Source organism: Symphodus melops (genome assembly GCF_947650265.1).
Source record: "Symphodus melops genome assembly, chromosome: 6".
Taxonomy (NCBI): Eukaryota; Metazoa; Chordata; class Actinopteri; order Labriformes; family Labridae; genus Symphodus; species Symphodus melops.
The window spans coordinates 14,018,627-14,042,156 of record NC_136696.1 but is presented as its reverse complement, the minus strand read 5'-3'; the positions used below and the strand labels follow the sequence as shown (position 1 = coordinate 14,042,156).

Genomic DNA, 23,530 nt, shown 5'->3' with positions numbered 1-23,530 from the left:
TTTAATTTTAATTTAATTTAAGAACTATCTCTGTTGAACTATCTACTTTTCTTAACCATTCAATGAAAAAGAGTCTTAAATATAATATTTTAGAGATGCAATTTACAATTCATTTAATGATGCTGAAAGATTTCATCATAAATCTTTTACAGACGAGTTAAAATGTGTCATTGCTGTTTAAATGGCTATAAGATAATGAATTCATGGTTTCGAAACTCTGCTTTTCCTCTAGATAAAACCAAGGACTCAGAGCACCCAGGTTTCCCAGCACACAAATCTCTGTCTCTGCAGCCCGGCCTTCACTCCTCCAGGGGCTCTATCCCACACCCAGTGCCCAGTCTGGTGCCCTCTCACCTGGGGAAGCATCACGCTTCACCTTCAGGTGGGATCCATGGGGCTCTGGCAGCTGCTATGATGTCTCAGAGGTCCAACGAGGCAGCTTGGTTGACACGACAACGAGGGCAGGAGAGGGAGGGTCCGCTAGAGATGGGCCTCAGGTCCCCAGGGAAAGGGGTGGAGCCAAGGAGAGACACCCACAGGTGAAAATACAGAAAGAATTAGCTTCAAAAAAGATTAAAGGTCTGTAACTACACTTAGTTATGTGAGACTTTATGTTTGAATGGATGTTTTCATTTTTGTTTTAACAGAACCAGTTCAGTTCATCATAACCCATCCAGCAAAGATGTACCTCCCCTCCTCAGTGCTCCCCCTCCCCTAATCTCCCCTAAAGGTCCCCATCATGCCCCTGCCCCTCCTACTACACTGTGGAACCCCGCCTCCCTCGTAGACACTCCCGTAGAGTCCCGCAGAACACTCAACCCTCCAACCCCACCAAGTCGGCCTCCTCCGGGACTGACCAGAGCCGAGAGACCCCCCCTGAGCTGGGGGGAGAAACTTGAAGACGGAGGCAGGAGGGGTGCAGAAGGTGTACACAGGTTCACCTCACTCAGGGGAGCTAGTTTACAAGAAACTGGTCACTGGAAAAGGGCAGAGCAGGACAGAGCGGTCCAGAGCCTCTATCAGCAGCAGCTTCACATCAATAACCTCCACCAGAGACCCTGCGCGTCTGTTCACGGCTCCTGCACTGACCAGGCATCCTCTCCATCTCCGGTGAGGGAGCGACAGTGTCAGCCACCCGACAGCATGCTGGTGTACGATGAGGTCCTTCAGCAGCACCGTCGGTTACTTAGCAAACTCGACCTGGAGGAAAAGAGGAGGAGGGAGGCCAGAGAGGGAGGTGAGGAGGACAGAGAGGGGTTATGCTCACTGAAGAAATGGCTTTTGTTTGTGTTATGGCTCAATGACAGTAGGCCGTTAAAAAACTTTTGAAATGTCTTTGAAACTTTTCTTGGGAAATAACATTTGTCTTTCTTTATTATAATTTGGAAGTATTTTGGCACATTTGGGAAAAATACCAAGAACACCTCATTTTGGTTATTTCGCCTTTTTTAATACAATCATTTGTTTTAGTTTTTCAGTTAAAGAAGTGAGTGTAACATGTTAAAGAGTCTGTCTTCCTGTATTGTCAAATCTACAGAGAGGCTTGAACTTAATTGATATGGGGTGGCCAAAATGTCTGTGAGGAAGGCAAACGGATTATTTTATTGTTACTTGTGTCCAAACAGAAGCAGCATGATGTCAAGTGATGTTGTTTGCTGTGTTTTTAAAAATATCATTATTGGCTATTGAGTTTTGTGACCATTGCAGACATGCAAAATCATCTCTAAATGTTTTTTGCCACATTACATAAAAATCTTAATCCCGTTTTGCTTTAAAAACTGAATTTTACTTTAAGAACGAGATGAAGAGTTTGATGTTTACTGCTTACAACTTTAAAAGTGCTAAGAGAAATGTGCCAAGGCATTTGGGGGAAACTGCACCCTGTATGTTTGTTGAAAATAATGAAATGTACTTTCTCTCTTGCTCCTCTTACCAGGTTATTACTATGACCTGGACGAGTCGTACGATGAGAGTGATGAAGAGGATGTCAAAGCTCACTTAAGAAAAGTGGCTAAACAGCCGCCGCTCAAATTGGACACCAGCTCACAGGTGCACAAATAAACTCTTCATAACAACACACATGGTTTAAAAAAGTGTTTTTAAAATTACATTAAACTGGTCAAATGTCTCTCATCAAAGAAAGTGGATTTCCTGCGTTTGTGTGGCCTGACCACTCTCACCAATCGTGATGAGCTTCTGGCCAAGAAGAGGAGGAAGAGGAGGAGGATGATGAGAGAACGCAGCACATCTCCGCCAGCTGTGTGGGGAAGGAGGAAAGCCTCTTCACCTTTAACAACTCCAACACCCATAACTACCCCGTACTCTGCTGAGCAGATGGACAGCACCCCTGAACTGGAGGCGAAGAAGGATTTCCTCCTTATATTTGACCTCACCCATGTCAGCCCGCAGCAGAGGAGAGGTAACAACCAGATTTTATTTACACGCTGAATACCATCCTGTTGTCTTTACTGTTGATCTCGTCATACTGTATAGGTGCACTAAGTTTTATAAAATAAGATCATGAAGCATCTATAGAAGAGTTTGTGGCAGGTTTATCCCCTTATTCCTGCAGAGTTGGATTTTAGTTCCCTGCCTGTAAAAATATATAGTATTTTATATAGATAGATAGATAGATAGATAGATAGATAGATAGATAGATAGATAGATAGATAGATAGATCGATAGATAGATAGATACTTTATTGATCCCAAGGGAAATTCAAGCAGAGCAGGTGCCATTCATACAGTCATTCATACACACACAGTGGTTCTCAACAGGTTAAGTCTCAGGGCCCACCAATCAGAATAACCAAAAGAAAATAGTGCAGTTTGATCTTCAGATGGTAAAAAAGTGACAGAACAAGGAAAATGAACAAAACAAACAAGTTGACAAATACTGATCTAAAATTGTTTTAAAAAATAATTACAGAGAGAGAGAGAGAGAGGATGACATGTACATGACCCACCTGTAGCTTTTGTTCATATGGCACCTGCTCTGCTGACTGATCTAAACCAGCTAGCTTTAAACATCAATGTAGTGAGCTTACTTTTGCAGACTTATACATCTGTATATAACCTGGATATATATATAACCAATTAGTTTTTTTTATCTAATAAATACTTCAGAAGAAGTATTCACACCACTGTTGTGAAAATGGTATTTGTGTATGAATTGCTTTGTGGGACGCTGGCACATAATCAGCAGTTGTTCACAGCTGCTCATTAAATTTCCCTTTTTATTTCCTGTTTTAGGAATAACTTTCTGTCAGTTCAGACCTATTATAATGTTCACAGCTATAATAAGCTAATAAATAAACAGGGCATGGTTTGTTCTTATTTGTTTTTTTTATTCATCTTTCATTTAAAGGGGCACATTAGAACTCAAACTTTCTACTACACCGTGTCTCTGTGAAACTGGGCGGCAAGAAAATCTGCAATGATAGATCTGGTTATCTGAAGAAGTGGCTTTAGCTGCATTGTTAAAATATAGTAACAACTTAAAGTGATGAGCTTTATTTTAAACTTTTAATGGCCAGAGTCAGGGTGTGTGATGATGCACCAGACATGACCTTGGATTATCCAGTTGTTACCTTTATCTGTCATTTCCCCTTGCTGGTCAATATTTTAAATCCTTTTTTAAAAGTGACTGACAGGCGCTCTCATTCTGTCTTCTCTGCAGATAAGGAGAGGACAGAGGAGCTGCTGAAGGCCATTCAGAGGAAAACTGTGACGTTGGATACGCTCAGATATAATCCTCTACCTCTGAGTAGCAGTCCTCCTGCTCCCTCAGCTGGTGAGATACACACACACACACACACACAACAAGCAGATGCACTTTTATTTATGCATGTATATGTCTATAAGTATGTTTAAAGATATCTAATCATTTGTTAATAATTTATTTTTAGGGGACTCCTCCTCAGCCACTCCGCCATGTCAATCAAACGGTCATCAATATCCAGACTCTCCCAGTCCGTCTCCTCCCTACCTCCAGAAACCTCGGCATATCTTCCATAACGACACATCTAAACCCTCAATTGACACCCAAAATACTCGCATCCCTCCCCCATTGACCCTACGTCAGGAAAAAGCTGAGTTCACCGATGCTCAGACGAACAAGAAGCTCCAGGGCATCCAGAACAGAGTTGTTGCTTCTCCTCAGAAAAAGGAGCTCGATCCTGTTCAGAACGGACGCAGTCGGCCCTCTGAGAGGTTCACACCTGAGACCTTCGCTCAGCACTTCCACCAGGCCGTGCTGCAGTCCACAAACAGCACACTGCACAACAAAGGTTTGTCAATTTCTCCCTGAGGAGTATGGCTGACGTTTTTTTGCTGTATTGTTATGGATGTTTGCCACCTAGTGGTGATGAAGTGCAATAACTTTGGTTAAACTGTGAGCACTAAAAGTGGTTCTTCTCTCAGGGTTTTTAAACAGGGTCCCTGAGGCCGGCATTGGGGCTGACCGCTCAGTGCCTCTCAACATTTCTCAGCTGGAAAAGTCAAACCATAACCACATCCCTCACCGGGCACAAATCAACGGCCTTCCCTTCAGTTTCCCAGTAGCCAGCAGGGATCTTACAGGACCAGAGGCAAACAGGCTTGTTGACAAGGAAGAGGAGGAGGAGGAGGAGGAAGAAGAGTCTGACCAGGAGGAGGAAGATGGGGAGGAGGAGATGGAAGAAACTCCAAGAAAGTGGCGGGGTATTGAAGCTATTTTTGAGGCCTACCAGGAGCATGCTGATGGTGAGTCAATTTTAAGTTACCGCAGAAGTTGTGTGCCGTAGGTTTCATAGAATGTAAGAACAATAATAATATTTGGCATGATTGCTGCAAATTCCTTTATCTGGTATATTCTGGTCAAATGTGTAAAAAAAGGAATAAATAACATTTTCATTTTTATTTTGTGTGTTTCTCTTTGTAAAGAATGGAGTATAGAGAGAAATGTTCTTCACAGTCAGTGTAAAAGACTTGAAGCCCAGAATTTCAACTTGACCAGAACTGCAGAGCAGCTCTCTCTCACTATGGGGGTAAGTATCCATCACCTGCATGCTTGCCTCTTTATGCCTTTAAGATTTCTCTTCCTTCATATTTCAATGCCAGTTTTCCTGTTAGCATTTTGTGTTTATAAGTGTTTGTAAGTTATGCAGCTTAGTGCATTAAGTCTCGCTTCTCTAACTGTCACGTTTGTCCTTCATTGGTCAGGATCTGGTGAGTCAGAGGCAGAGAGTGAGAGAGGAGAGAGAGAGACTGCAGGCCCAGCTTGAGCACTTCAGGAGGTGTCTAACACTACCCAACATTCACTGGGGCAGAGGGCAAGTCAACGGGCACACACCCAGGTGACCTCAGGTGATCTGCATCTGAACAGAAAACAAGATGGACTGGAGCTAGCCTACTGTCTGCAATTGACACACTTAAAGGAGCTAGTCCTTGTCTTGTTATACTTGTGGCTAACAGGTTATGTAACCTCACTGATTCCAGATTCAACTGATTAGCTGCCATGTTAACCATCACAACGCTAGCCTGTGGTCAACATCAGGTTTGGGCATTCTCTCTTATTCTGCCCAGGGATTGTTACAACACTGTGTAGGTGTAAGTTCACAGTAATGCTGTCACAGAGTTGTCTTTTAGGTCTTTTAACAAACTTTACTTTCTGATCCAAATCATTGACCGTATATGAAGATGGACGACTGTTTCCTCCCATTGTACAAAAATGAAGCCAAAAAACTCTCTGCGACTGGTGTTGATGTAATACACTGGGGACATCATTTGGAGCCAGACAGCGCAGTAGAGAATGCCTGGTGGAGCCGGAGTATTGACCTCCTGCCCCTTCTGCTAACAAAAACACACATTTGTTTTGTGTGGAGATGGAGAAAACACACAACTCAGATCCCTTAGGTTGCTGCAGTTCACGGCAAAACAGACATTTGTGTTGGTTTAAAACTCAGCGCACAGCTTCTTAGGAGTTGCATTTGTCAACTAGTCCCTGTTTAGAATCAAATCATGGATAAAAAGTAGACTTCTCAGAAAACAAATCTTGGACATAAACTAGCATGATCAAAGTTACTATCTGAGGTGGGCACAGTTAATCAAATATTTAACTGTGTTTATCTGTTAGAAAAGATAACTTCAACATCAGTGAATGTGTTAATTATTTGCAGTGATTAACTGCAATTAAAGTTGGCAGGGATTATAAAAAATATATCAGCTGTTTGCAATGTCCATAGATTTGATAGATTTTATAGCTGTTCTTTAAATTAACATACATGTTAAAAATACATTTTAAATCATAAACCTCGATCATTTACAGCAATAACAGATTAACGGTTGTTCCCAGATCTAAGAACTATGATGACAGATACTATGTTTGTCAGGCATTTATTCGATGTCTACTTTGAGTTTAAAGCTTGACCTGGTGGCGGAGCTTATGACTTATACAGCACCCATTTAATAGGTGGAGTTCCCAACATTATGGCTTCACTTTTGGGGAGCTGTTGACTATCTTTTTATACAGTCTTTGATCGGAACTGGTAAGAGGAATCACTTGGCACAAACCTGTTGCCTCTCTTTACAGCAGTGAGCAGAGACCGAGTATGCAGCAGTAACACTCAGAATCGGTCAACTTGAGTCAAGGAATTAAAGCACACCTCAGGCCTTAAACTTGATAGGATGCACTTGAAATTAATTTGGAGGAAATACTTGACTGTCATCTGTGTTAATGTGTATAATGTAGTTTTTCTGAGCCCTATATCACAAATGAAGCAGTCTGTTTGCAGGTTAAGGACACAAAAAAAACATAAAGATATGTTATATTTAATAGCAAAGGGTATTGATGGTGGGTTTTTTAGGTTAAAGAGATTTTCCTGTGGTACCATCACTTGGGATAGATAAAGACTTTTTGTATGTTTTCTCGTTTTCAGCATTTCTTGTGGGAAGCCATATCTTCTGTTTGAATTGAAACACTGCTGGTCAGAATATCTGAAGAACACTTACAAAATGTTAGGATATATTGTATTTAAAAAATGTTACATAAAGTCAAAAATGTTGTTGGGGTTGACAAAAAATACAGTGCATGGAAGACAGCACAGCAAAAATCAGTCTCACAGCTTTCTCTGGTTGTGAGTCATATTTTTTTTTTTACAATAGTCTCTGCCTATAAATGTTGACAAAACTTGAATGAAATTTAAGTTGTTTTTTTATTGATCTTTTCCAACGTAACACACATTTTTAGACTAAAGACATATGGCTTCACATTTTACCCAACTATAATCTAAGTCACATATGAAAATGATTACTTTTGGCATTATTTGAGAACTCCATCAAGCTGATTTATTTTTTGTGGGAACAGAAAAAAAGCCAAATTTTTATCAGCTCCATTTTAGCACTGTGTCAAAACAAATAAACTTTACTCTTAGAGTACTTCAAATTTTTTCTTAATTTTTTATAGATGACAAAAACATCTGAATAACACTATTTCTCGGTGGATAACAATAAACTCCCCTTCTATTCTGGTCTTCTCTCAGGAGATATATTTGTGTTGAACTCAGCTGAAATGTTGTCAAAGAGTTATAATTTCTTCCTTTTTCCCTCTAAACATTAAAATCCCAGGAGCCTTTTCCTTCAAGCTACAGTAGTAGCTGACTTCTCTGTGTCACCTCCAGTGAAATACTGCATATTTGTTTCAATCATTTGTTTTGTACTGTATTATTTGGGCTGTAAAATTGTTATTAATTTATTTATTAACATATATTGCTATAAATTCTGATGAAGATTTACAATAAACTATTTGTAAAATCATATTTTTTGCTCACTGTTGTGTATCTTTTGACTGTCTGATAAAAGTTTAACAGTGGTCCTATGTGACCTCAATGCAGGACAAAACAAGCAGCAGCTTGATTTTGTGCTTCCTCTACCTTACTGTCTTGTGATGCTTTCGTCTCAGTACAGTTACATATTATTTTCTGACACTTTCTGTGCTGTGAACAGATTGAATTAATGCAGGACCATATGAAACAATGAATGACTTGTGCCAGACTCGCCATCCATAAGAAAGGCAACGTAATGCTTAAATCATTCTATATTGTTACAGAGGACATTTTAACGTACGAGCTCGTCTTTTTCTCGATCTTGAATACTGTATGTACAACAGGAAAATGCTATTAACACTGTCCTCACAAACAAGTCATTTTTGCAATATCCCACTCACATGGCTAAGTAAAGATGTAACACTATGCCCGACTAGCACACATATTTCCATTAGGTCTTTTACTATGATGTTAACAACTCTGATTAAGTAAACTGGATAAAAAGTAAAACATGTTAAGTAGTCATCTCGTGAAGGACGTAATGTAAGTTACATTTTAAACTTTCCTTCCTCCTTCCAGAGATACACACAGCGTTGTCATCATTGCCTCAATAGCTGTCTTTCTTTAAGCTGTCTTTTCAGGTTTTTTACAAAACTCGCCACCCATCTGAAGATTAAAACAATGAACAGGGCTGAAATTTCTGTACGACACAATGAAAAACTGCTTTATTTTTGACAGACATATTCAATATCAACACAGAGACATGAAATGAACAAACTGCATACTGTAAAACAAGTAAAGCATCATTGAGGCGACATTCTTGAGTTCCAAGAAGAAAAGAGAGGATAGATAGATAGATAGATAGATAGATAGATGGATAAATACTTTCAGGCAGTACATGGAAGAACACACAGGATCCTATGACTGGAAAAAAGATTCACCATGACTTTCACAGGAGGGCTCAGCAGCTAATTACTTGGCATCTGGATGGTGATCAGCAGAAAGTCATTCTCTGCAAAGAAATAAAAGAAGTAGCAACAACTGATGCAAAATGTGTTCCTCTCTGGCCTTGCAGCTGTTTGATAATAGATAATATAATGCATGTTATCATTTATTTAACACTTCCAATTTCACTTTCACACGCTCACCTACTGCAACCAAGATTTCATAATCTTTGGTACGGATGCGGAGAAAACTGAGGTCATTTTGGGGGTCAAGATCCCTCACTGTACTCCGAGCCATCATGGAGATTTGACGAAGAGGTTCTGCATAGCGACGTGTATTAGAGTTATCTAAAGTTGACCTGATAGGAATACCTGAAATGATACAACAATGTGTGTCTTTTCATTTTGTTTTTGGCAAAATGTTGTTCAGAAATAGGTTGTTCTGAATATGTATACTTTACCTTCTCCATTGACAACTATTGTACCAATGACATCTTTGTGGGCTTCAATCCTTTTCAGTGTTTCAACAACAGCAGCCTGCAGAATAAACGTAAGACTTTTAAATCAAACACTGACTTATGAGTAAACTAACCAAAATGCTAAAATTAAGAATTTAGGATTTAAATTCAGCCAGTTTAATTGTCAGCAAAGTTATAAAGGTGTGTTGAAAGTTAAAGCCTATGTGCTTAATGCAACATTGGTACTCTGCTGTTCATTTCAGCTTTTTTGGCCAGGTATGTTTAACACGCAAGGAATTTACCTTTAGTAGACTATGCTCTCTCTGTAAAATGAAAGATTAAATATTAACAATTAACTAAAAATATAAAACGCTAATTAAAGACTAATATGTACAAGAATAAATAAGATAATAGTGCAGTGGTGAGTAGTGCAAAAGGATGATGAAGTAAACATGAGGTAGTTATCTTTACATTAATTTAAACATTTACTGTTTTTTTATTTTGGCAAGCAAGTTGTGAATTTTTAATTTATAATAAGTTTCCATAAATAACTTATAGTAAACATATTCATTTTAAAGTAAACACGTTTAGTTCCTACCATTTTGGCAATAAGTCGCTCTCCGCGAAAAACAAAACTGTTTTCCCCTGATCTCTGCGTCTCTGTTGTCAAGGGAAACGGAAGTGACGTAAGACGTGTGCGGAAATTGTAGTTTAGCCGTCATTGTGTGGAGCTTCGTTGGTAGCTGTTTATCGTTACTGCGAAAATGCCGGAGTTAGCGGTGGAAAATGTGGTCGTTCATCCATTGGTGTTGCTCAGTGTGGTCGATCATTTTAACAGGTCAGGGAATTTAATTTTTGTGTTTCGTCTTTACAAAGGTTTGGACGTTAAAATGTCATAAGCGTAACGCTGCTGCTAGGCTAAGCTAATGTTAGCCATGCTGAGTCAGAGAGGAGCTAGTTAGCTTAGAGAAGATCAATCCATCAGCTTTGAAAAACCATGGGCTTCAAAACATTTAGTAACAAACTATGATTAAAATACTCGGCTCTGCTGAGACATGGAGGCTGTTGGGATGTTTTCATGTGTTTAACATGTGAAGACCGGGGCATTAGCTTACATTACAGTAGCATTCTAGCTAACAATTCAGTTTGTGTTTATGAATCATGATGGTACATTGAAAAATCTATATTACAAACATGTCAATAACATGATCTGGTCATTTGACAATTTCCTCTACAGGATAGGAAAAGTTGGGAACCAGAAACGAGTTGTTGGTGTCCTGCTGGGATCATGGCACAAAAAAGTTCTTGATGTCTCAAACAGTTTCGCAGGTGAGTTTAAAATGTGACTGCCTTTAGAAAAGCAGGTTTTAGTACGATTACAAGTAAAGAACAGGAAGAAGAAACACAATGAAGTACTGTGACTTACTTACAGATAAAACCCAGTTTTCTAAACATTTGGGACGTTTTATAAAATGTTAAAATACTACACCTTATTTGATTAAAATAAGCATGAAGACAATATAAAAAATACTGAAACCATTCACTGTAAATTAAAATGGACATTCCTTTCATTACGGGCGCTGTCATATTGAACTTGTAACCAGTTTGAGTCAATACAGGCGGAGCTGGCTGGATGAAGCAAGGAATTAAAGTCATTCATTTTTTTAACTTATTTTTCCTAGATCAATGACATTTCTTTTTGGGATGTTTTCTTTGTGTTCTTTTCTTTCTTTTTCCTTAAGTTATATTTTTGGAGAGAGCAAGGGATTTAGCAAAGAGCTCAGGACTACTGCCCCCATACATGCACGGACGTCAGGCTACCCTGCACCCCGTCATTGTTATTTAATTAAATATTGGCTCTCGGTGTTTAGCAAACCATCCCATTCTGCTTTGCATTCACGTTTTATTTTGGTAAGAAATAGTTGTACGACCCACATATGATGGACGTGTTTCCATGGGTAGGGTTGTTAATTGATCACGCGTACAATTGAATGAAGGACTCATTCAAAATGTCAGGAAGTGAATAAGGCAATATGTTATTATCATTATCAGGACTTCCTCCACGCAGTATAAATAAAACAAATTCTAAGAAGTAGTGTGTTGATTAGTCTGCCACAGACACGTTTAGACAGTATTACATATTACTGTTTATGTCCTTTTTTAGTGCCATTCGACGAGGATGACAGGGATGACTCAGTGTGGTTCCTGGATCATGATTACTTGGAGAACATGTATGGCATGTTCAAGAAAGTTAACGGTAAAACAGCACATACACAGTCACTGGTGTTTCGTGTTATCAATCTCTCATTACATTACGCTTGTGGATAACTCTCTTTTTTGGTTTTCAGCCAGAGAAAGAATAGTTGGATGGTACCACACTGGACCCAAATTACATAAGAATGACATTGCTATCAATGAGCTCATCAAGCAGTACTGTACCAACTCGGTGTGTATCTTCTAATTTCGTCACCTCTGCTTGATGTGCATTTGTTTGAATGACATCTTGTACGGCTAATGTTATTTCTGATGTCGAATAACTTGTTCATATATTTCTTTCTTGCCCTACCAGGTTTTAGTTATTATAGATGTGAAGCCCAAAGATCTTGGCCTTCCCACAGAAGCATACATATCTGTGGAGGAAATACATGACGTAAGTGACTCTTGAATAGCATCAACACAGATGAAATATCAGTTGCTTCCCTAAAAGCCTCCTCATAATGTTTTTTTATGGAATCATACTGTCTGCAGTACAATAAGCAAGATTCAGTTTGTGTGAGTTTGATGACAATCCATGCAAGTTCTTTTGTGCCAAACAAAGGTGATAAAGAAATTAATTTTAAAAGGACACATTTTTTTGTCGTCAGTCCATTTGTTTACATTGTTAACCAAACTGTGTCAAAAGGTTTGAGAGTTTTTCCTTTTTCATCTGATGTGTTAAAAAAAAGTATCCCCTTGAAAAGTAACAATGTATAAAGCGGGGTTGTCATCCTGTTACATCTCATTGGGTATAACATTGCACTGTTGTGATTTTACTGTTTTAGGATGGTACTCCAACATCCAAGACATTTGAGCACGTCACTAGTGAGATCGGAGCTGAGGAAGCAGAAGAAGTGGGTGTGGAGCACCTGCTCAGGTACAAAGCAAACCTCTCATTCTGCATTGTTGACATTATGTCACAGCCACTTTAGTCTAATTAAACTACGTTATTGTGATTCTTGTACAGACTGTAAGAAATACTGTATAACCATTTTAAGTGCAATGGATATGATCAACAAATAAAACGGCTCCTTATAGCAAAGGCCTTCATGTTTGACTTCATCTAATGCACACTGTCTCAACAGAGACATCAAAGACACTACAGTGGGAACTCTGTCACAACAAATCACAAATCAGGTTCACGGCCTGAAGGGACTCAACTCGAAGCTGTTGGACATCCGCTCTTACCTGGAGAGGGTGGTAGCAGGAAAACTTCCCATCAACCACCAGATCATCTACCAGCTGCAGGATGTCTTCAACCTGCTGCCAGATGTTAATCTGCTGGTAAGTTGTTTAGTTTAAGGCAGATTCTTTCCTATTCATTCACAATAAACATTGTTTAAAAATTACAAATTGATGCAGTGAACTACTGACATATTAAGAGAATGGATTTAAATATCTGAGCTGTAGCTTCTCATTTCGCATCCACTATTTATCCAGAAGCTTGTCTGTGCCATGTGAATATAATGTGCTGTATTTATTTATTTTTTTGCAGGAGTTTACAAAAGCCTTCTACCTTAAGACCAATGACCAGATGCTGGTTGTCTACCTAGCCTCACTCATACGCTCTGTGGTGGCTCTGCACAACCTGATCAACAACAAGATTTCCAACCGAGACGCAGAGAAGAAAGAGGGACAGGAAAAGGAGGAGGGAAAGAAAGAGAAAAAAGATGATAAAGAGAAGAAGGAGGAGAAGGACAAAGACAAGGAGAAAGCTGATGTTGCCAAAAAAGATGAGAAGAAGAAAAAATGAGTTTCCTTCCTTCAAGGTCTTTTATCAGATCATGCCATCGTCATCTGGAAGATGCTCTACTTTCTGCCTGCAGCCACAGATCCGTTTTAGGTCTCGGGCTAAAAGTAGCACTCTATATGGGGAAGGGTGTCATTTGAGAATTGGCCTCATCATCGAAATTGGCACTCATAAAGACTGTTATTATCGTACAGAGATGAAGATGTTTGTGTCTTTGGCGTACTGAACGAAGAAAACATTTGTTTTCGTAGTTGCCATGCTCCTTGTGTGGTACAACACCCGATTTTGATTTTTTTTTGTAATAAGGAAACTTTTTTTTTTCTTCTGTATCACTTAAGTTTGGATCATATTAAAACAATTTGATTTATCTGTTTTCATTGTTTTTTTCCCCGATTCCGTGTTTGTATATTTGAAAACAGATTGTTTATGAATTGACATGCCTGTAGGCAAATGTTCTTGTTTCTGAGGTCACTATTGTGAAGCTGTGGAGAGAGCAAAAACAAAACGAAATCAAAGCCATTAATAAACACAGCAGTTGTAAGCCTACACTCTGTTTAATTATTCCCTCTAGTGCACAGAAAAAAGGGTAATGAGATGGCCAAATAGGTCATAGGTATGATAATTATCCAAAAAGGAAAATTCTTGGAGACTGAAATGAGAACGATAGCTAGTTCATATGTAGCTATGTTAAAAAAAAGGCAGTTTTACTAGAAGCTGGTTGTCATTATTGTGTCTGTGGTAAAATGGTATGTCAACAAATGTGCAGAAATTAATTCAAATAACGTGGTTAAATTGATTAACTCAAAATTCACAGACATGGAAAAAGTACCATAAAGAAAAAACACATTTAGATTAAGAGGCGTAAGTGATGTCCGTTACTTTTTTTGAACTGCGTCATCTACAGCTTCTGTTGAAACGCTCGCGCTTGATCGCCACCAGCCCACAACAACGGGGCAGTCGTAATACTAGTAACCGCACAAACGCATTTTAAACTCAGGATGTGTCGGTCAAATCAGATTATTGTGTAGGTAAACTGGATTCTGACGTAAACGGATTAACCCCCCCCCCCCCGTCTGAGGATCATTGCATGTGCAGCTCGCGCTCGCTCGCTCGCTCACTGTCAGCAGCAGCGCGTGCCGCTCCAGTCAACAAACCCTCCTCTCTCTCAGGAGCTGAGCATGACTCCTCAGATATTTCTCTGCGCCTGAACAGGACGGACAACCGCCGGGAACATGGCTTCGTATCTGCAGGTGAGGTTGTGAACGGCGTTGACTGCTTTTCGGAGGCTTTTTGCATTTGGATAATTTGAGCACTTGTCAGGGTGTGGTTGTGCACCGTGTGCTACTAACAGGCCTGTTTTGATAGGAACGAGCTCTCCCCCATCTTTCTTCGTATTTCATTTATGCTTTGCCAAAATGACCCTAAACCTGAGTCATGTGTGTGCGGGGGAGAAACAGGTGGTTTACAGGCTCAGTGTTTCCACTACAGTCTGTGGTTTCCGCGGGTGTAAAGAGGAGACGGGCTTCACTGTGATGAATCAAAATGCTTCTTTGGCCCACGTTGTTATCTGTCAGTGCTAACCGTTTTCTTCTTGCTCCAGATCGCTGACGATGAGAAAGGCCATGATCTGGACCTTTTCTGCGTCCCCAGACATTACGAAAACGATTTGGACAAAGTGATCATCCCTCATGGACTCATAATGGACAGGTAATACAAACAACACACCCACCCTCTCGCTCTTTCTATTTCACTGTCACTGTAAAACACATGCAGTGGTTGCACAGCACTCTATCACTTTATTTGTTTGGCAAATCACTGCAGCACACATCCTGGACTGCATTTGCATGTCAAGGATGGGGGTGATATGATAAATTCAGCACTGTAAATACAATTAAAGCAGTTATGTTAAAGTGCACCATCATCCATCTTCTCTGCATTCTTTATTGGGCTGTAACTTCCATATTTGTGTTTTCCAGGACAGAGCGTCTTGCCCGGGACATAATCCAGGACATGGGGGGACACCACATTGTCGCCTTGTGTGTTCTTAAAGGAGGTTACAAGTTCTTTGCAGACCTCCTGGACTACATTAAAGCACTTAACCAGAACAGCGATAAATCAGTCCCCCTGACAGTAGATTTCATTAGAGTGAAGAGCTACTGTGTAAGCAGCCTATTCTCATTTCATTTCCTGGAAACACTGTGTGTGTGTGTGTGTGTGTGTGTGTGTGTGTGTGTGTGTGTGTGTGTGTGTGTGTGTGTGTGTGTGTGTGTGTGTGTGTGTGTGTGTGTGTGTGTGTGTGTGTGTGTGTGTGTGTGTGTGTGTGTGTGTGTGTGTGTGTGTGTGTGTGTGTGTGTGTGTGTGTCAGTAATGCTGCACTGCAGTGATCAAAGTAGGGAGATTTTTTGGGACACTTGAAAATAAGAAATGAAGGACATTTGTGATAAGCATTTTTTTCACAGATATTATTAGTAATAGTTTAGTCTGAACAAAAGCTGTGATCATACTGGGATGGCTAATGTTGTCTCTTCTGTGCCCTAGAATGACAAGTCGACAAACAGCGTCAAAGTCATAGGAGGTGATGAGCTGTCCAGTCTATCAGGCAAAGTGAGTCCGTCTACGTTTGTCAGGCTGAAATACTTCAACTATACAGTCTAACAGGCCGTGCACTTTATCAAATGTTCTTTCATTTTTCTGCAGAATGTTCTGATTGTTGAGGTAAGGCGTCTATTTGACTTTTTCTGATAATATAACTGATCAGTCATACTTGTGATGACTGTGATGTAAAATTGGACTAATTCTTTAATTTGCTCGGCAACACTAAGATTTCACCCTCCTAAGCTTTCTGCACTTTGCAAAACCAAACGGTGTAGATAGATAGATAGATAGATAGATAGATAGATAGATACATGTGTAAGAAGTTTTGTGCCACAAATATCTGGTTTGCAGTTCTCTCCTGCATCTGCATTTACTCATTTATGTTTTAGAGTAAATGATAAAACCTCTTCACATCAAAGTCTATAATTCATTTGTGTTGTTAAAAATGTTATATTTTAAAGTTTTGCTTCTACCTTTTCTGCACTATTAAAAAGGATATCGTGGAGACAGGCAGGACGATGCAGACGTTACTTTCCCTGCTGAATGAAAGTAATCCCAAGATGGTTAAAGTTGTGAGGTAGGCACCATCAGACAGTCCAGGAAACTGAAAACTACAGACCTTCACTATCACTGGCCAATATGTGAGCGGAGAGTGCATATGTAATAGTGCTCTTAGCTAATGGACACTCTCCTTCAGGCCTGTATTAGAGATGTAATGTGATGGAGCAAGAGAGCAGCTTAAGAGTTAATCTGCTGTACTATTAACTCCACTGTAGAGAGTAGTGTTCCTGGTGGCTGTTTGAAATAGGAAAAGTGTGGACTCAATGTGGGTGTCCTCTGATGCTTGCAAACAGATACAAGTTTTTATTTGATCTTCTGTGTAAGTTAAAAGTTCTTTCTATTATGATTTCTTCCACTTAATTAATTGTCATTGTGTTTCTATCGAACCTTCCAATGACATAAAAATTGAAATAAACATCTGACTCAAGGACCAGTTAGTCCGATTACTAAACTCAAAGTTTACATATGATAATAAACCATGTAGGCCGTCACTCGTCATGCCAAGGAGTGTTTAGTACTGTCCTTTGACATTTTCGTTGTCAGACACTAGTATTGGTACATTTATCTTAAATGTGAAGAAGAAGAAAAAAGGATGCATATTTGACATGTTTACGTCTTTTTAAAAGTATTTTCTTTTATATTTCTTGTAATATTCCCGTCTGTCATTCCAGCCTTCTGGTGAAGAGAACCCCAAGAAGTTCAGGGTACAGACCAGACTGTGAGCACACCTTTTCAGAATTGACACAAATACTTATCTTTGTACTGTTGTTATGTAGGGTAGTGATGATGTCAAAACAGCCACTCGTGTATGTGTCTAGTTCCTAAAGGCTGGTGGTCATTGTGTTTTCCATTAAGATTAATTTCAGTAAAGACTCCTCCTAAAGTCTGACGCTAATGCACTAACTCAGGCTTGATAACCTCCTGCTCACACTGTCTGCTTATGTAATGCTTTTAGCATTGAGTTGGATTATCTCTTTAAGATTGTCCCTCAATGACAGCTGTTGTTGGCGACTTACTGTACACTGATTTTCCAGTTTAAGTAGAACCTAACCCAGACAGTAAAAGAGCAGTTTAACTTGCACTTCACCTTTAAAGTAGCCATTTGTTTCCCTAACATGACTTACTTTGTCTCTTTCTTTTGTTTCAGACATTGGTTTTGAGGTGCCTGATGCCTTTCTGGTGGGTTACGCTTTGGACTACAATGAATACTTCAGAGACCTCAGTGTAAGTTTATTTCACTTGATAGTTCATGTCACACGCACTGTATGAGGAGAAACACAAAAGACACTTAACAACACCTTAAATGTGCACAGTATATCAATGATGCTAATGCTTTTTGGATAATGTATTTCTTTCTGTTAGCATAGAGAATATAAATTCCTCTCCATGGCTTTGATGGAAAGATAATCATGCTCAGCATGTATACATGAATCAAATTTGATTATGACCAAGACTTTCTTAAAAAAAAAACAAAAAAAAACATTGAATTTGAAATGTAGGTGATTTTTTTTTTAAATTTCAAATTCAGCAATATAAGCTTTTTCTACTAATGATTGAAATACAATGTGTCATTCAGTGGGATACTATGATTATGAACAACACTTTCCATTACACAAATAAGGAAAACAATTATTTACTTATTCATTTTGTCTACACCCTCCAAGTCCACGTGGAAGGATACTTAACATAAGCAGCACCTTTGACTTGACTTACCTCTCTTATTTTTTCAGTGTTTTAACCTTGTAAAAAACTGTAAACAATTTATATTAATTGCTTGGAATATGGTGGATGTTTAATACCTAGATGAAGTTGTTAAATATTCCAGAAAATGAGTTTATGGTAATGAGTTCTTGGTTTTATACTGCATATTTTAAGCATGTAGAGCATAGTGTTCTGAAGTTGTTAAAAACAGTCCCATTTCCACAAATGATACCAGAGACATGAGCTCAGTGTCCATAATGATAGTGACAATCTGTGAAAGGGAAAATGTTCAGACAGAAATATCTAATAGTTAAACCTTTTTCTAAACAATAGGCATGTGTTTAATATGAGCTCACTGTTGTCTTTTACAGCACATCTGTATACTGAATGATCAAGCCAAGGAGAAGTACAAGGTGTGAGCGGCTGTCTTGTGTAAAGGCGATGACTGAATGAAAAAAGACTAGGACCACTGTGATGACCCTCTTTGGCTTTGCTGTGTTTTGAATCCTATTTATTTTTCTACATATGAATCCACAAAATGTGACTTGTGGGTTGTAAATACCTGGAAGAAGAATACTTTATTTCCCTCTTCTGAAATTTTGGGATCATTTATATATATATATATATATATATATATATTCTAAATATTTAATTTGTTAAGCTTGACTTTATTTATTCATTTATTTATTTTCATTATAAACCTGTAAATTTAAGTTTTATTTTGAGACAGAAAAAAAGAATGTATAATTGATTGTTTTAGCTCATCGCATCCCATGCACCAGGCTGCTGTCTGCTTTATGTTCAGTGAGCTGTCAGTCTAATTTAGGTAGCCTTCAGTTTGAATGTGTATTTTTTTTTTCTTAAAATGCATGAAAAATTCTCTCATTATGCCATAAAATGACAGACTCAGATTGTACTGTATTGTAATGTTTTACTTCATGTACGGTGTTTTCATAAAGGACCTGTTCACAGCAATACAATTCCCAATTAAATCTTGAATCCTGTTTTTTTTAATCAGCTTTCCAATATTTACTAAAGAATAGCATGCACTATTTAGTCTTATGCTTTTTTATAAAAGCTAAACAATTTCTGACCTATTGTGTGATAAATAAATTTGCATTGATGACAGAAATGTTTTCTTTTTTGAGGAGCATGTGTTTTTTCTCCTCTTTAGTGTTTGGCGTCTTAAAAAATGTATCACAGGTCCATATTTAAAACAGAAGGAACAAATAAAAAGACGCTTCACAGAACATGAAAAGGGGGTGTACATTTAAACAGGTTCTGATTCTGCTTGTTTTCATCATGTTTATTGTGTTGACCGTGTGGATGCGTTTCTATCAATAATGCACCTTGGTCAAAAGTAACAAGTTTGTTGGTCTCCTTTGTTCTTCAGCCTGCCAGGCTTGGAGGGATGGGGTCAGGCTTTTATAATGTTGGGGTGTCTGGTATGGTGATGCTAATTGAGTGGAGCTTGTGATGTTAACAGTGATGCTGTGAGACATTATTGAGGAACATGTTAGTGGAAGAGACACTGATAATGAATGCACGACGTCACGTTAAAGCTCAAAATTAGACCCTGTTTGTAAAGAAGCCTGTTGGCTTTAGAAAAACACGGTACATTTTTACCTTGTGAGAATTGTAGACGATTAAGCTTCTGCTTTTTACTCGCATCTAATAAAGTGTTATGACAAATATATTTTATTTTCTTAATGTTTTCTATTACTTCACTTTTATTGTGGCAAAACGCGGAAGCGCGTCACAAGTTATTTACGTCATACGTTGACTTGTACTGTTATGGACAGTCCGTTGTTGACTTTGACCACAATAGCCAGTGTAGCATGTCGACTCGTGATTAAAAATAAGTACCTTAAAATAATTTGACTCTCCATTGGAGCCGACAATCGATTTTAATGCGAGACACCGTTTATTGTGGATGTGTTTAAAGTAGGCTTCAACTTGTTTTTGCTTTGAACTTCCGTGTTCATTGTATTTCTTGAAGCAGTGCCATACTTTTAGCTTCTGCTTTGAAACCGAGAGGCTACCATGCTTATTAAAGAGAAGGCGACAAACATGTTAAAGCGGTTTGATATCGGGAACACGTTGTCCTATCTGCCGGTGCTGCCCAAAGCCTCAGTGCTGATCCCACTGTTTGTTAAGAATGGACAGCTGTACACTTTGTTGACCCTGCGATCAAAAGAGGTAATCAACATAGATTAAATAAGGAATACGGCTAATAGGGGGAATGTTGTTTTATTTAACTTGATTCGTTTGTGTCTGTAGCTGAGGACCTCTGCGGGTGAGGTTTGTTTCCCAGGAGGGAAGAGAGATCCCAGTGACAGAGATGATGTTGACACAGCTCTGAGAGAGGCAGAGGAGGAGATAGGTCTACCACCTGATGATGTCGAAGTGGTCTGCAGACTGTTCCCCATCATCAATAAGGTAGACAAACATAAATGACTTGACTCTTTTTGGAGTCCATCCGTCATAAGTGTCCCTCTCCTCTTCATGTTTTCTAACAGAGTGGTCTGTTGGTGACCCCCGTGGTTGGCTTCATAGAGGAGTCCTTTCGTCCCAATCCAAACCCAGCAGAGGTCAGTGCAGTATTCACAGTTCCTCTGGACTTCTTCACCAGCAGGAAGGACCACTATGCAGCTCATGGAGCTGCTGGGATGGTGGGACCATTGCACTCCTTTTACTTTGAGGACCCTGATTCAGAAAGCCGGTATCACATATTTGGACTGACTGCCGTGTTCTGTATTCTGGTTGCCACCCTCGCTCTTCGGAAAACTCCTGAGTTTGAAGTTGGTTTCGATTCAGAGGATCCGTTATCTTTCTTCCAACAGGTTCTACATAGACGAATTAGTAAACTGTAATTTTGTGTTTTTAATTGAAGCTTTTATGATATGGACTATTAATTGACTCAATATCGGTGAGAATCAGGTTGCAATAGTAAGTTTTACTTACATTAAGCGTTAATGATAAAGTCATTACCCCTTTTTATATCAAGTGTATCTTGAAATGCAGATTGGGAAGAAAAGAAACCTCGACACTTTAGTTTTTTATTAATTTATTTAATGTAGCAGCAGGATTACGGATATAAACAAAAGAGTATACAAATGTCCGGACAAAGGCAAAGTACATGTTAATAATAATTCAGATGTGTAACACACTGGGGTGGACCTTAATTCTGACTGCAGGGTCTTAAGGCTAGATATTTAAGCTGAAGCTACACGGAACGGATAAAACAGAATGTTTGGAGGATGTGAAATAGAACGCGAACTAGGAAAAGTGAGCAAACTGAATACACACAAGATACAGCTCACACTATTGGCAATAAACAGTTAATTTATAATGGTTGCTCCTTTTGATCAAGCATTTCACGGCAACAATAGTAATGTTGACAAGCACATCAACACAAGAAAGCTCTCTTTAAAAACAATCTCCTCTGTCTCGTCCCTTTGACCTCACATGCACAAATCTCATGAGGCATGAAAAACATTTCCAACAGAAAAAACACAATTCGCTGGTGAAGCTGCACAAAATAATGTTGAGGAAACTAACTGTGATATCTTGCAAAGGACTTCCAAATATAAAGTTTGAAACTGAAATATATTGGTATGGGCTGTGGCAATGCATGTGTTCAGAAACGTAACGGAATCAGAAAAGAGTATGGAGATGTCAAACAGTCAAAAGGAAGGAAAGGTGAAAGAGCCTAATTGAAATGACACAAAGGGGACACCAAAAACACAGCAGAGTAACAGTTCAGTTATCAAGGCACACAAAGTTCTGTTGAACGCATCACAATTGAAATTCAAGATACCCCTGCAGTTTACTTCACATTTAAATACACATGGACTTTTATTTACATGACTTAAGGACAAAACTGATACTGTGTTATTGTGTGCTATCTTCACCATTAAATTCATGTTTCACCATGTTCTTTTTTTTTTTAAAGTGGAAGTGGCTATTTGAAGAGTCAGACTGAGCATCCTGGATTGCTCAAAATGAAAAGACTTGACATCGAAACGTGACGTTTAACCACATCCACCACAAAACAATCTGACAAATGTACAGTGATACAAATGACAGGTTTTTTTTTGCCACACTGTGATTCTCCTCCGTCCCAAAATATGTTCTCTTAAACTGTAATTGGTCCGATGTGAGACATCGAGCAAGCTCTATGTCCACACCATGAGGTAAAATTTACATTCATGAAACTGAAGTCACAGGTTGGCTTTCTGTGTTGGTATGGCTTTAAGAGGCATAACTGTTTCGCACTTCTTCTGCAACATCATGTGCTCTTAAACTCCCCTAACAGAGGGATGGAATGCTTGGAAACATCACTACTGCGCTCTTAACTAAACCTACAGTTAATGGATACGTCAAAGTGCCATTTGAGATGCATGACATTAACACAAATATGTTACATCAAAAACACAAAACACACACAAATACAAAAACCTCGCCCACGTCTTGTGTTATGCAGGTTGGGTTAAGTTTATGTTAAAACAGTATAATGTTATAACATTTTTCTGGATGTTCACTCAATGACATTTCCTATTTCAGTCATGCACTTAAGAATACAACCTGCGCTTCATTTCAAGAAAACGTATACCAGCAATGATATTGTGTGCTATGAGCATAAACCAAAAAGTATTGCTTTTACAAAAATACTCTACATTTTGATACATGGATACAAAATTCTAAAAAAAGATAAGTTACTTTAAAATGGATCACTAAGAGCTGCAGGACAAAAAAAGCATGAGTATGTAAATGTAAACAAATGTGAATGCGCGACGCTTATCTAAGATTTGAACTGTTCTCAAAAAATTGGCCTGCTTGATAGTGCCAGATTCGCTACAGCTGTATCTAAAAGTACATCAGTGTTGTTTTGCATCAAAAAATAGAGTCATGTGATGAAGAAAACATCACATTGGTGGAAATGTTGGAGAATAACCGATCCATGACACAAAGTACCTAATGTCTCTTTTATAAATCTTGTACTTAAAACATGCTGAAATGACCACGTAAGAGCTGCATGATTTAAATGTGTAAGTACAAATGAGTAAACATTATGAGGGCATTTTTGAAGTATGAGACAAGATGATTCACAAACAGGAGCTTTGGTATGTCTGACCCAACAACAGCCAGCTCTGGACTCAACTCTGCCACCAGACTAACAAACTATGTCAGTGCTATTGATATATAACCTGTTATGTACTAACATCACATCAGAAGTGCCTCTCACTCCTGTACATAGCACCATAGATAGATCCAAATGGCGACCTCTATGTAACAGAGATTTCATAAACCTGTGAGCCCCATTCACAACACAAGGGACAGGTACTGGTTGCCAACTTCACATGATGCCAGCCTGCACACGGTACCAACACTGAGACAAAAAAACTTAAATATTTAACACAACACAGGGTAAAACAGTCTCAAGTGACAGACTGAACAGTAA

The 23,530-nt window shown here is 38.8% G+C and overlaps 4 protein-coding genes across 8 annotated transcripts in view; all 4 read left to right on the top strand.

Moving 5' to 3' along the window:
* LOC306824811 (genetic suppressor element 1-like) overlaps nucleotides 1-7,795 on the top strand; it is a 36,241-nt gene extending 28,446 nt beyond the window's left edge. For all 4 annotated transcript variants that reach the window (XM_079345166.1, XM_079345169.1, XM_079345168.1 and 1 more), the window contains exons 8-16: nucleotides 233-539; nucleotides 648-1,237; nucleotides 1,937-2,049; nucleotides 2,140-2,419; nucleotides 3,679-3,792; nucleotides 3,908-4,288; nucleotides 4,422-4,742; nucleotides 4,923-5,026; nucleotides 5,202-7,795. In XM_079345166.1, coding sequence (XP_079201292.1) covers nucleotides 233-539; nucleotides 648-1,237; nucleotides 1,937-2,049; nucleotides 2,140-2,419; nucleotides 3,679-3,792; nucleotides 3,908-4,288; nucleotides 4,422-4,742; nucleotides 4,923-5,026; nucleotides 5,202-5,339 — 2,348 coding nt within the window. In that variant the 3' untranslated portion in view covers nucleotides 5,340-7,795. The remainder of the gene's footprint in view (nucleotides 1-232; nucleotides 540-647; nucleotides 1,238-1,936; nucleotides 2,050-2,139; nucleotides 2,420-3,678; nucleotides 3,793-3,907; nucleotides 4,289-4,421; nucleotides 4,743-4,922; nucleotides 5,027-5,201) is intronic.
* Nucleotides 7,796-9,876: 2,081 nt separating this feature from the next.
* psmd7 (proteasome 26S subunit, non-ATPase 7) lies at nucleotides 9,877-13,576 on the top strand. Its single transcript, XM_079345173.1, has 8 exons — nucleotides 9,877-10,041; nucleotides 10,441-10,532; nucleotides 11,368-11,460; nucleotides 11,552-11,649; nucleotides 11,773-11,853; nucleotides 12,245-12,336; nucleotides 12,545-12,743; nucleotides 12,955-13,576. Exons 1-8 carry the CDS (start codon nucleotides 9,968-9,970, stop codon nucleotides 13,210-13,212), a joined length of 987 nt encoding a protein of 328 aa, XP_079201299.1. The 5' UTR covers nucleotides 9,877-9,967; the 3' UTR covers nucleotides 13,213-13,576.
* A 537-nt stretch (nucleotides 13,577-14,113) lies between these two features.
* hprt1l (hypoxanthine phosphoribosyltransferase 1, like) lies at nucleotides 14,114-19,080 on the top strand. Its single transcript, XM_079345743.1, has 9 exons — nucleotides 14,114-14,459; nucleotides 14,810-14,916; nucleotides 15,186-15,369; nucleotides 15,748-15,813; nucleotides 15,907-15,924; nucleotides 16,299-16,381; nucleotides 17,037-17,083; nucleotides 17,513-17,589; nucleotides 18,438-19,080. The coding sequence occupies exons 1-9, from the start codon at nucleotides 14,442-14,444 to the stop codon at nucleotides 18,483-18,485; spliced, it is 648 nt and encodes a 215-aa protein (XP_079201869.1). The 5' UTR covers nucleotides 14,114-14,441; the 3' UTR covers nucleotides 18,486-19,080.
* A 378-nt stretch (nucleotides 19,081-19,458) lies between these two features.
* On the top strand, nucleotides 19,459-22,014 carry nudt7 (nudix (nucleoside diphosphate linked moiety X)-type motif 7). 2 transcript variants are annotated; one of them, XM_079345742.1, is made up of 3 exons: nucleotides 19,459-20,265; nucleotides 20,347-20,505; nucleotides 20,625-22,014. In XM_079345742.1, exons 1-3 carry the CDS (start codon nucleotides 20,110-20,112, stop codon nucleotides 20,937-20,939), a joined length of 630 nt encoding a protein of 209 aa, XP_079201868.1. In that variant the 5' UTR covers nucleotides 19,459-20,109; the 3' UTR covers nucleotides 20,940-22,014. The 2 variants fall into 2 exon arrangements, with proteins under 2 accessions (XP_079201868.1, XP_079201867.1); XM_079345741.1 differs by having other exon boundaries at nucleotides 20,586-22,014.
* Nucleotides 22,015-23,530: the final 1,516 nt, after the last annotated feature.

Coding starts and splice junctions, on each gene's coding strand:
- hprt1l (XM_079345743.1), top strand. Junction 17,084..17,512: donor TTCAGGGTACAGACCAGACT/GTGAGCACACCT, acceptor CTTTTGTTTCAG/ACATTGGTTTTGAGGTGCCT. Junction 17,590..18,437: donor AATACTTCAGAGACCTCAGT/GTAAGTTTATTT, acceptor TGTCTTTTACAG/CACATCTGTATACTGAATGA.
- nudt7 (XM_079345741.1), top strand. CDS start 20,110: ATGCTTATTAAAGAGAAGGCGACAAACATGTTAAAGCGGTTTGATATC. Junction 20,266..20,346: donor TGACCCTGCGATCAAAAGAG/GTAATCAACATA, acceptor TTGTGTCTGTAG/CTGAGGACCTCTGCGGGTGA. Junction 20,506..20,585: donor TGTTCCCCATCATCAATAAG/GTAGACAAACAT, acceptor GTTTTCTAACAG/AGTGGTCTGTTGGTGACCCC.
- psmd7 (XM_079345173.1), top strand. CDS start 9,968: ATGCCGGAGTTAGCGGTGGAAAATGTGGTCGTTCATCCATTGGTGTTG. Junction 10,042..10,440: donor GTGGTCGATCATTTTAACAG/GTCAGGGAATTT, acceptor TTTCCTCTACAG/GATAGGAAAAGTTGGGAACC. Junction 12,337..12,544: donor GGTGTGGAGCACCTGCTCAG/GTACAAAGCAAA, acceptor CTGTCTCAACAG/AGACATCAAAGACACTACAG.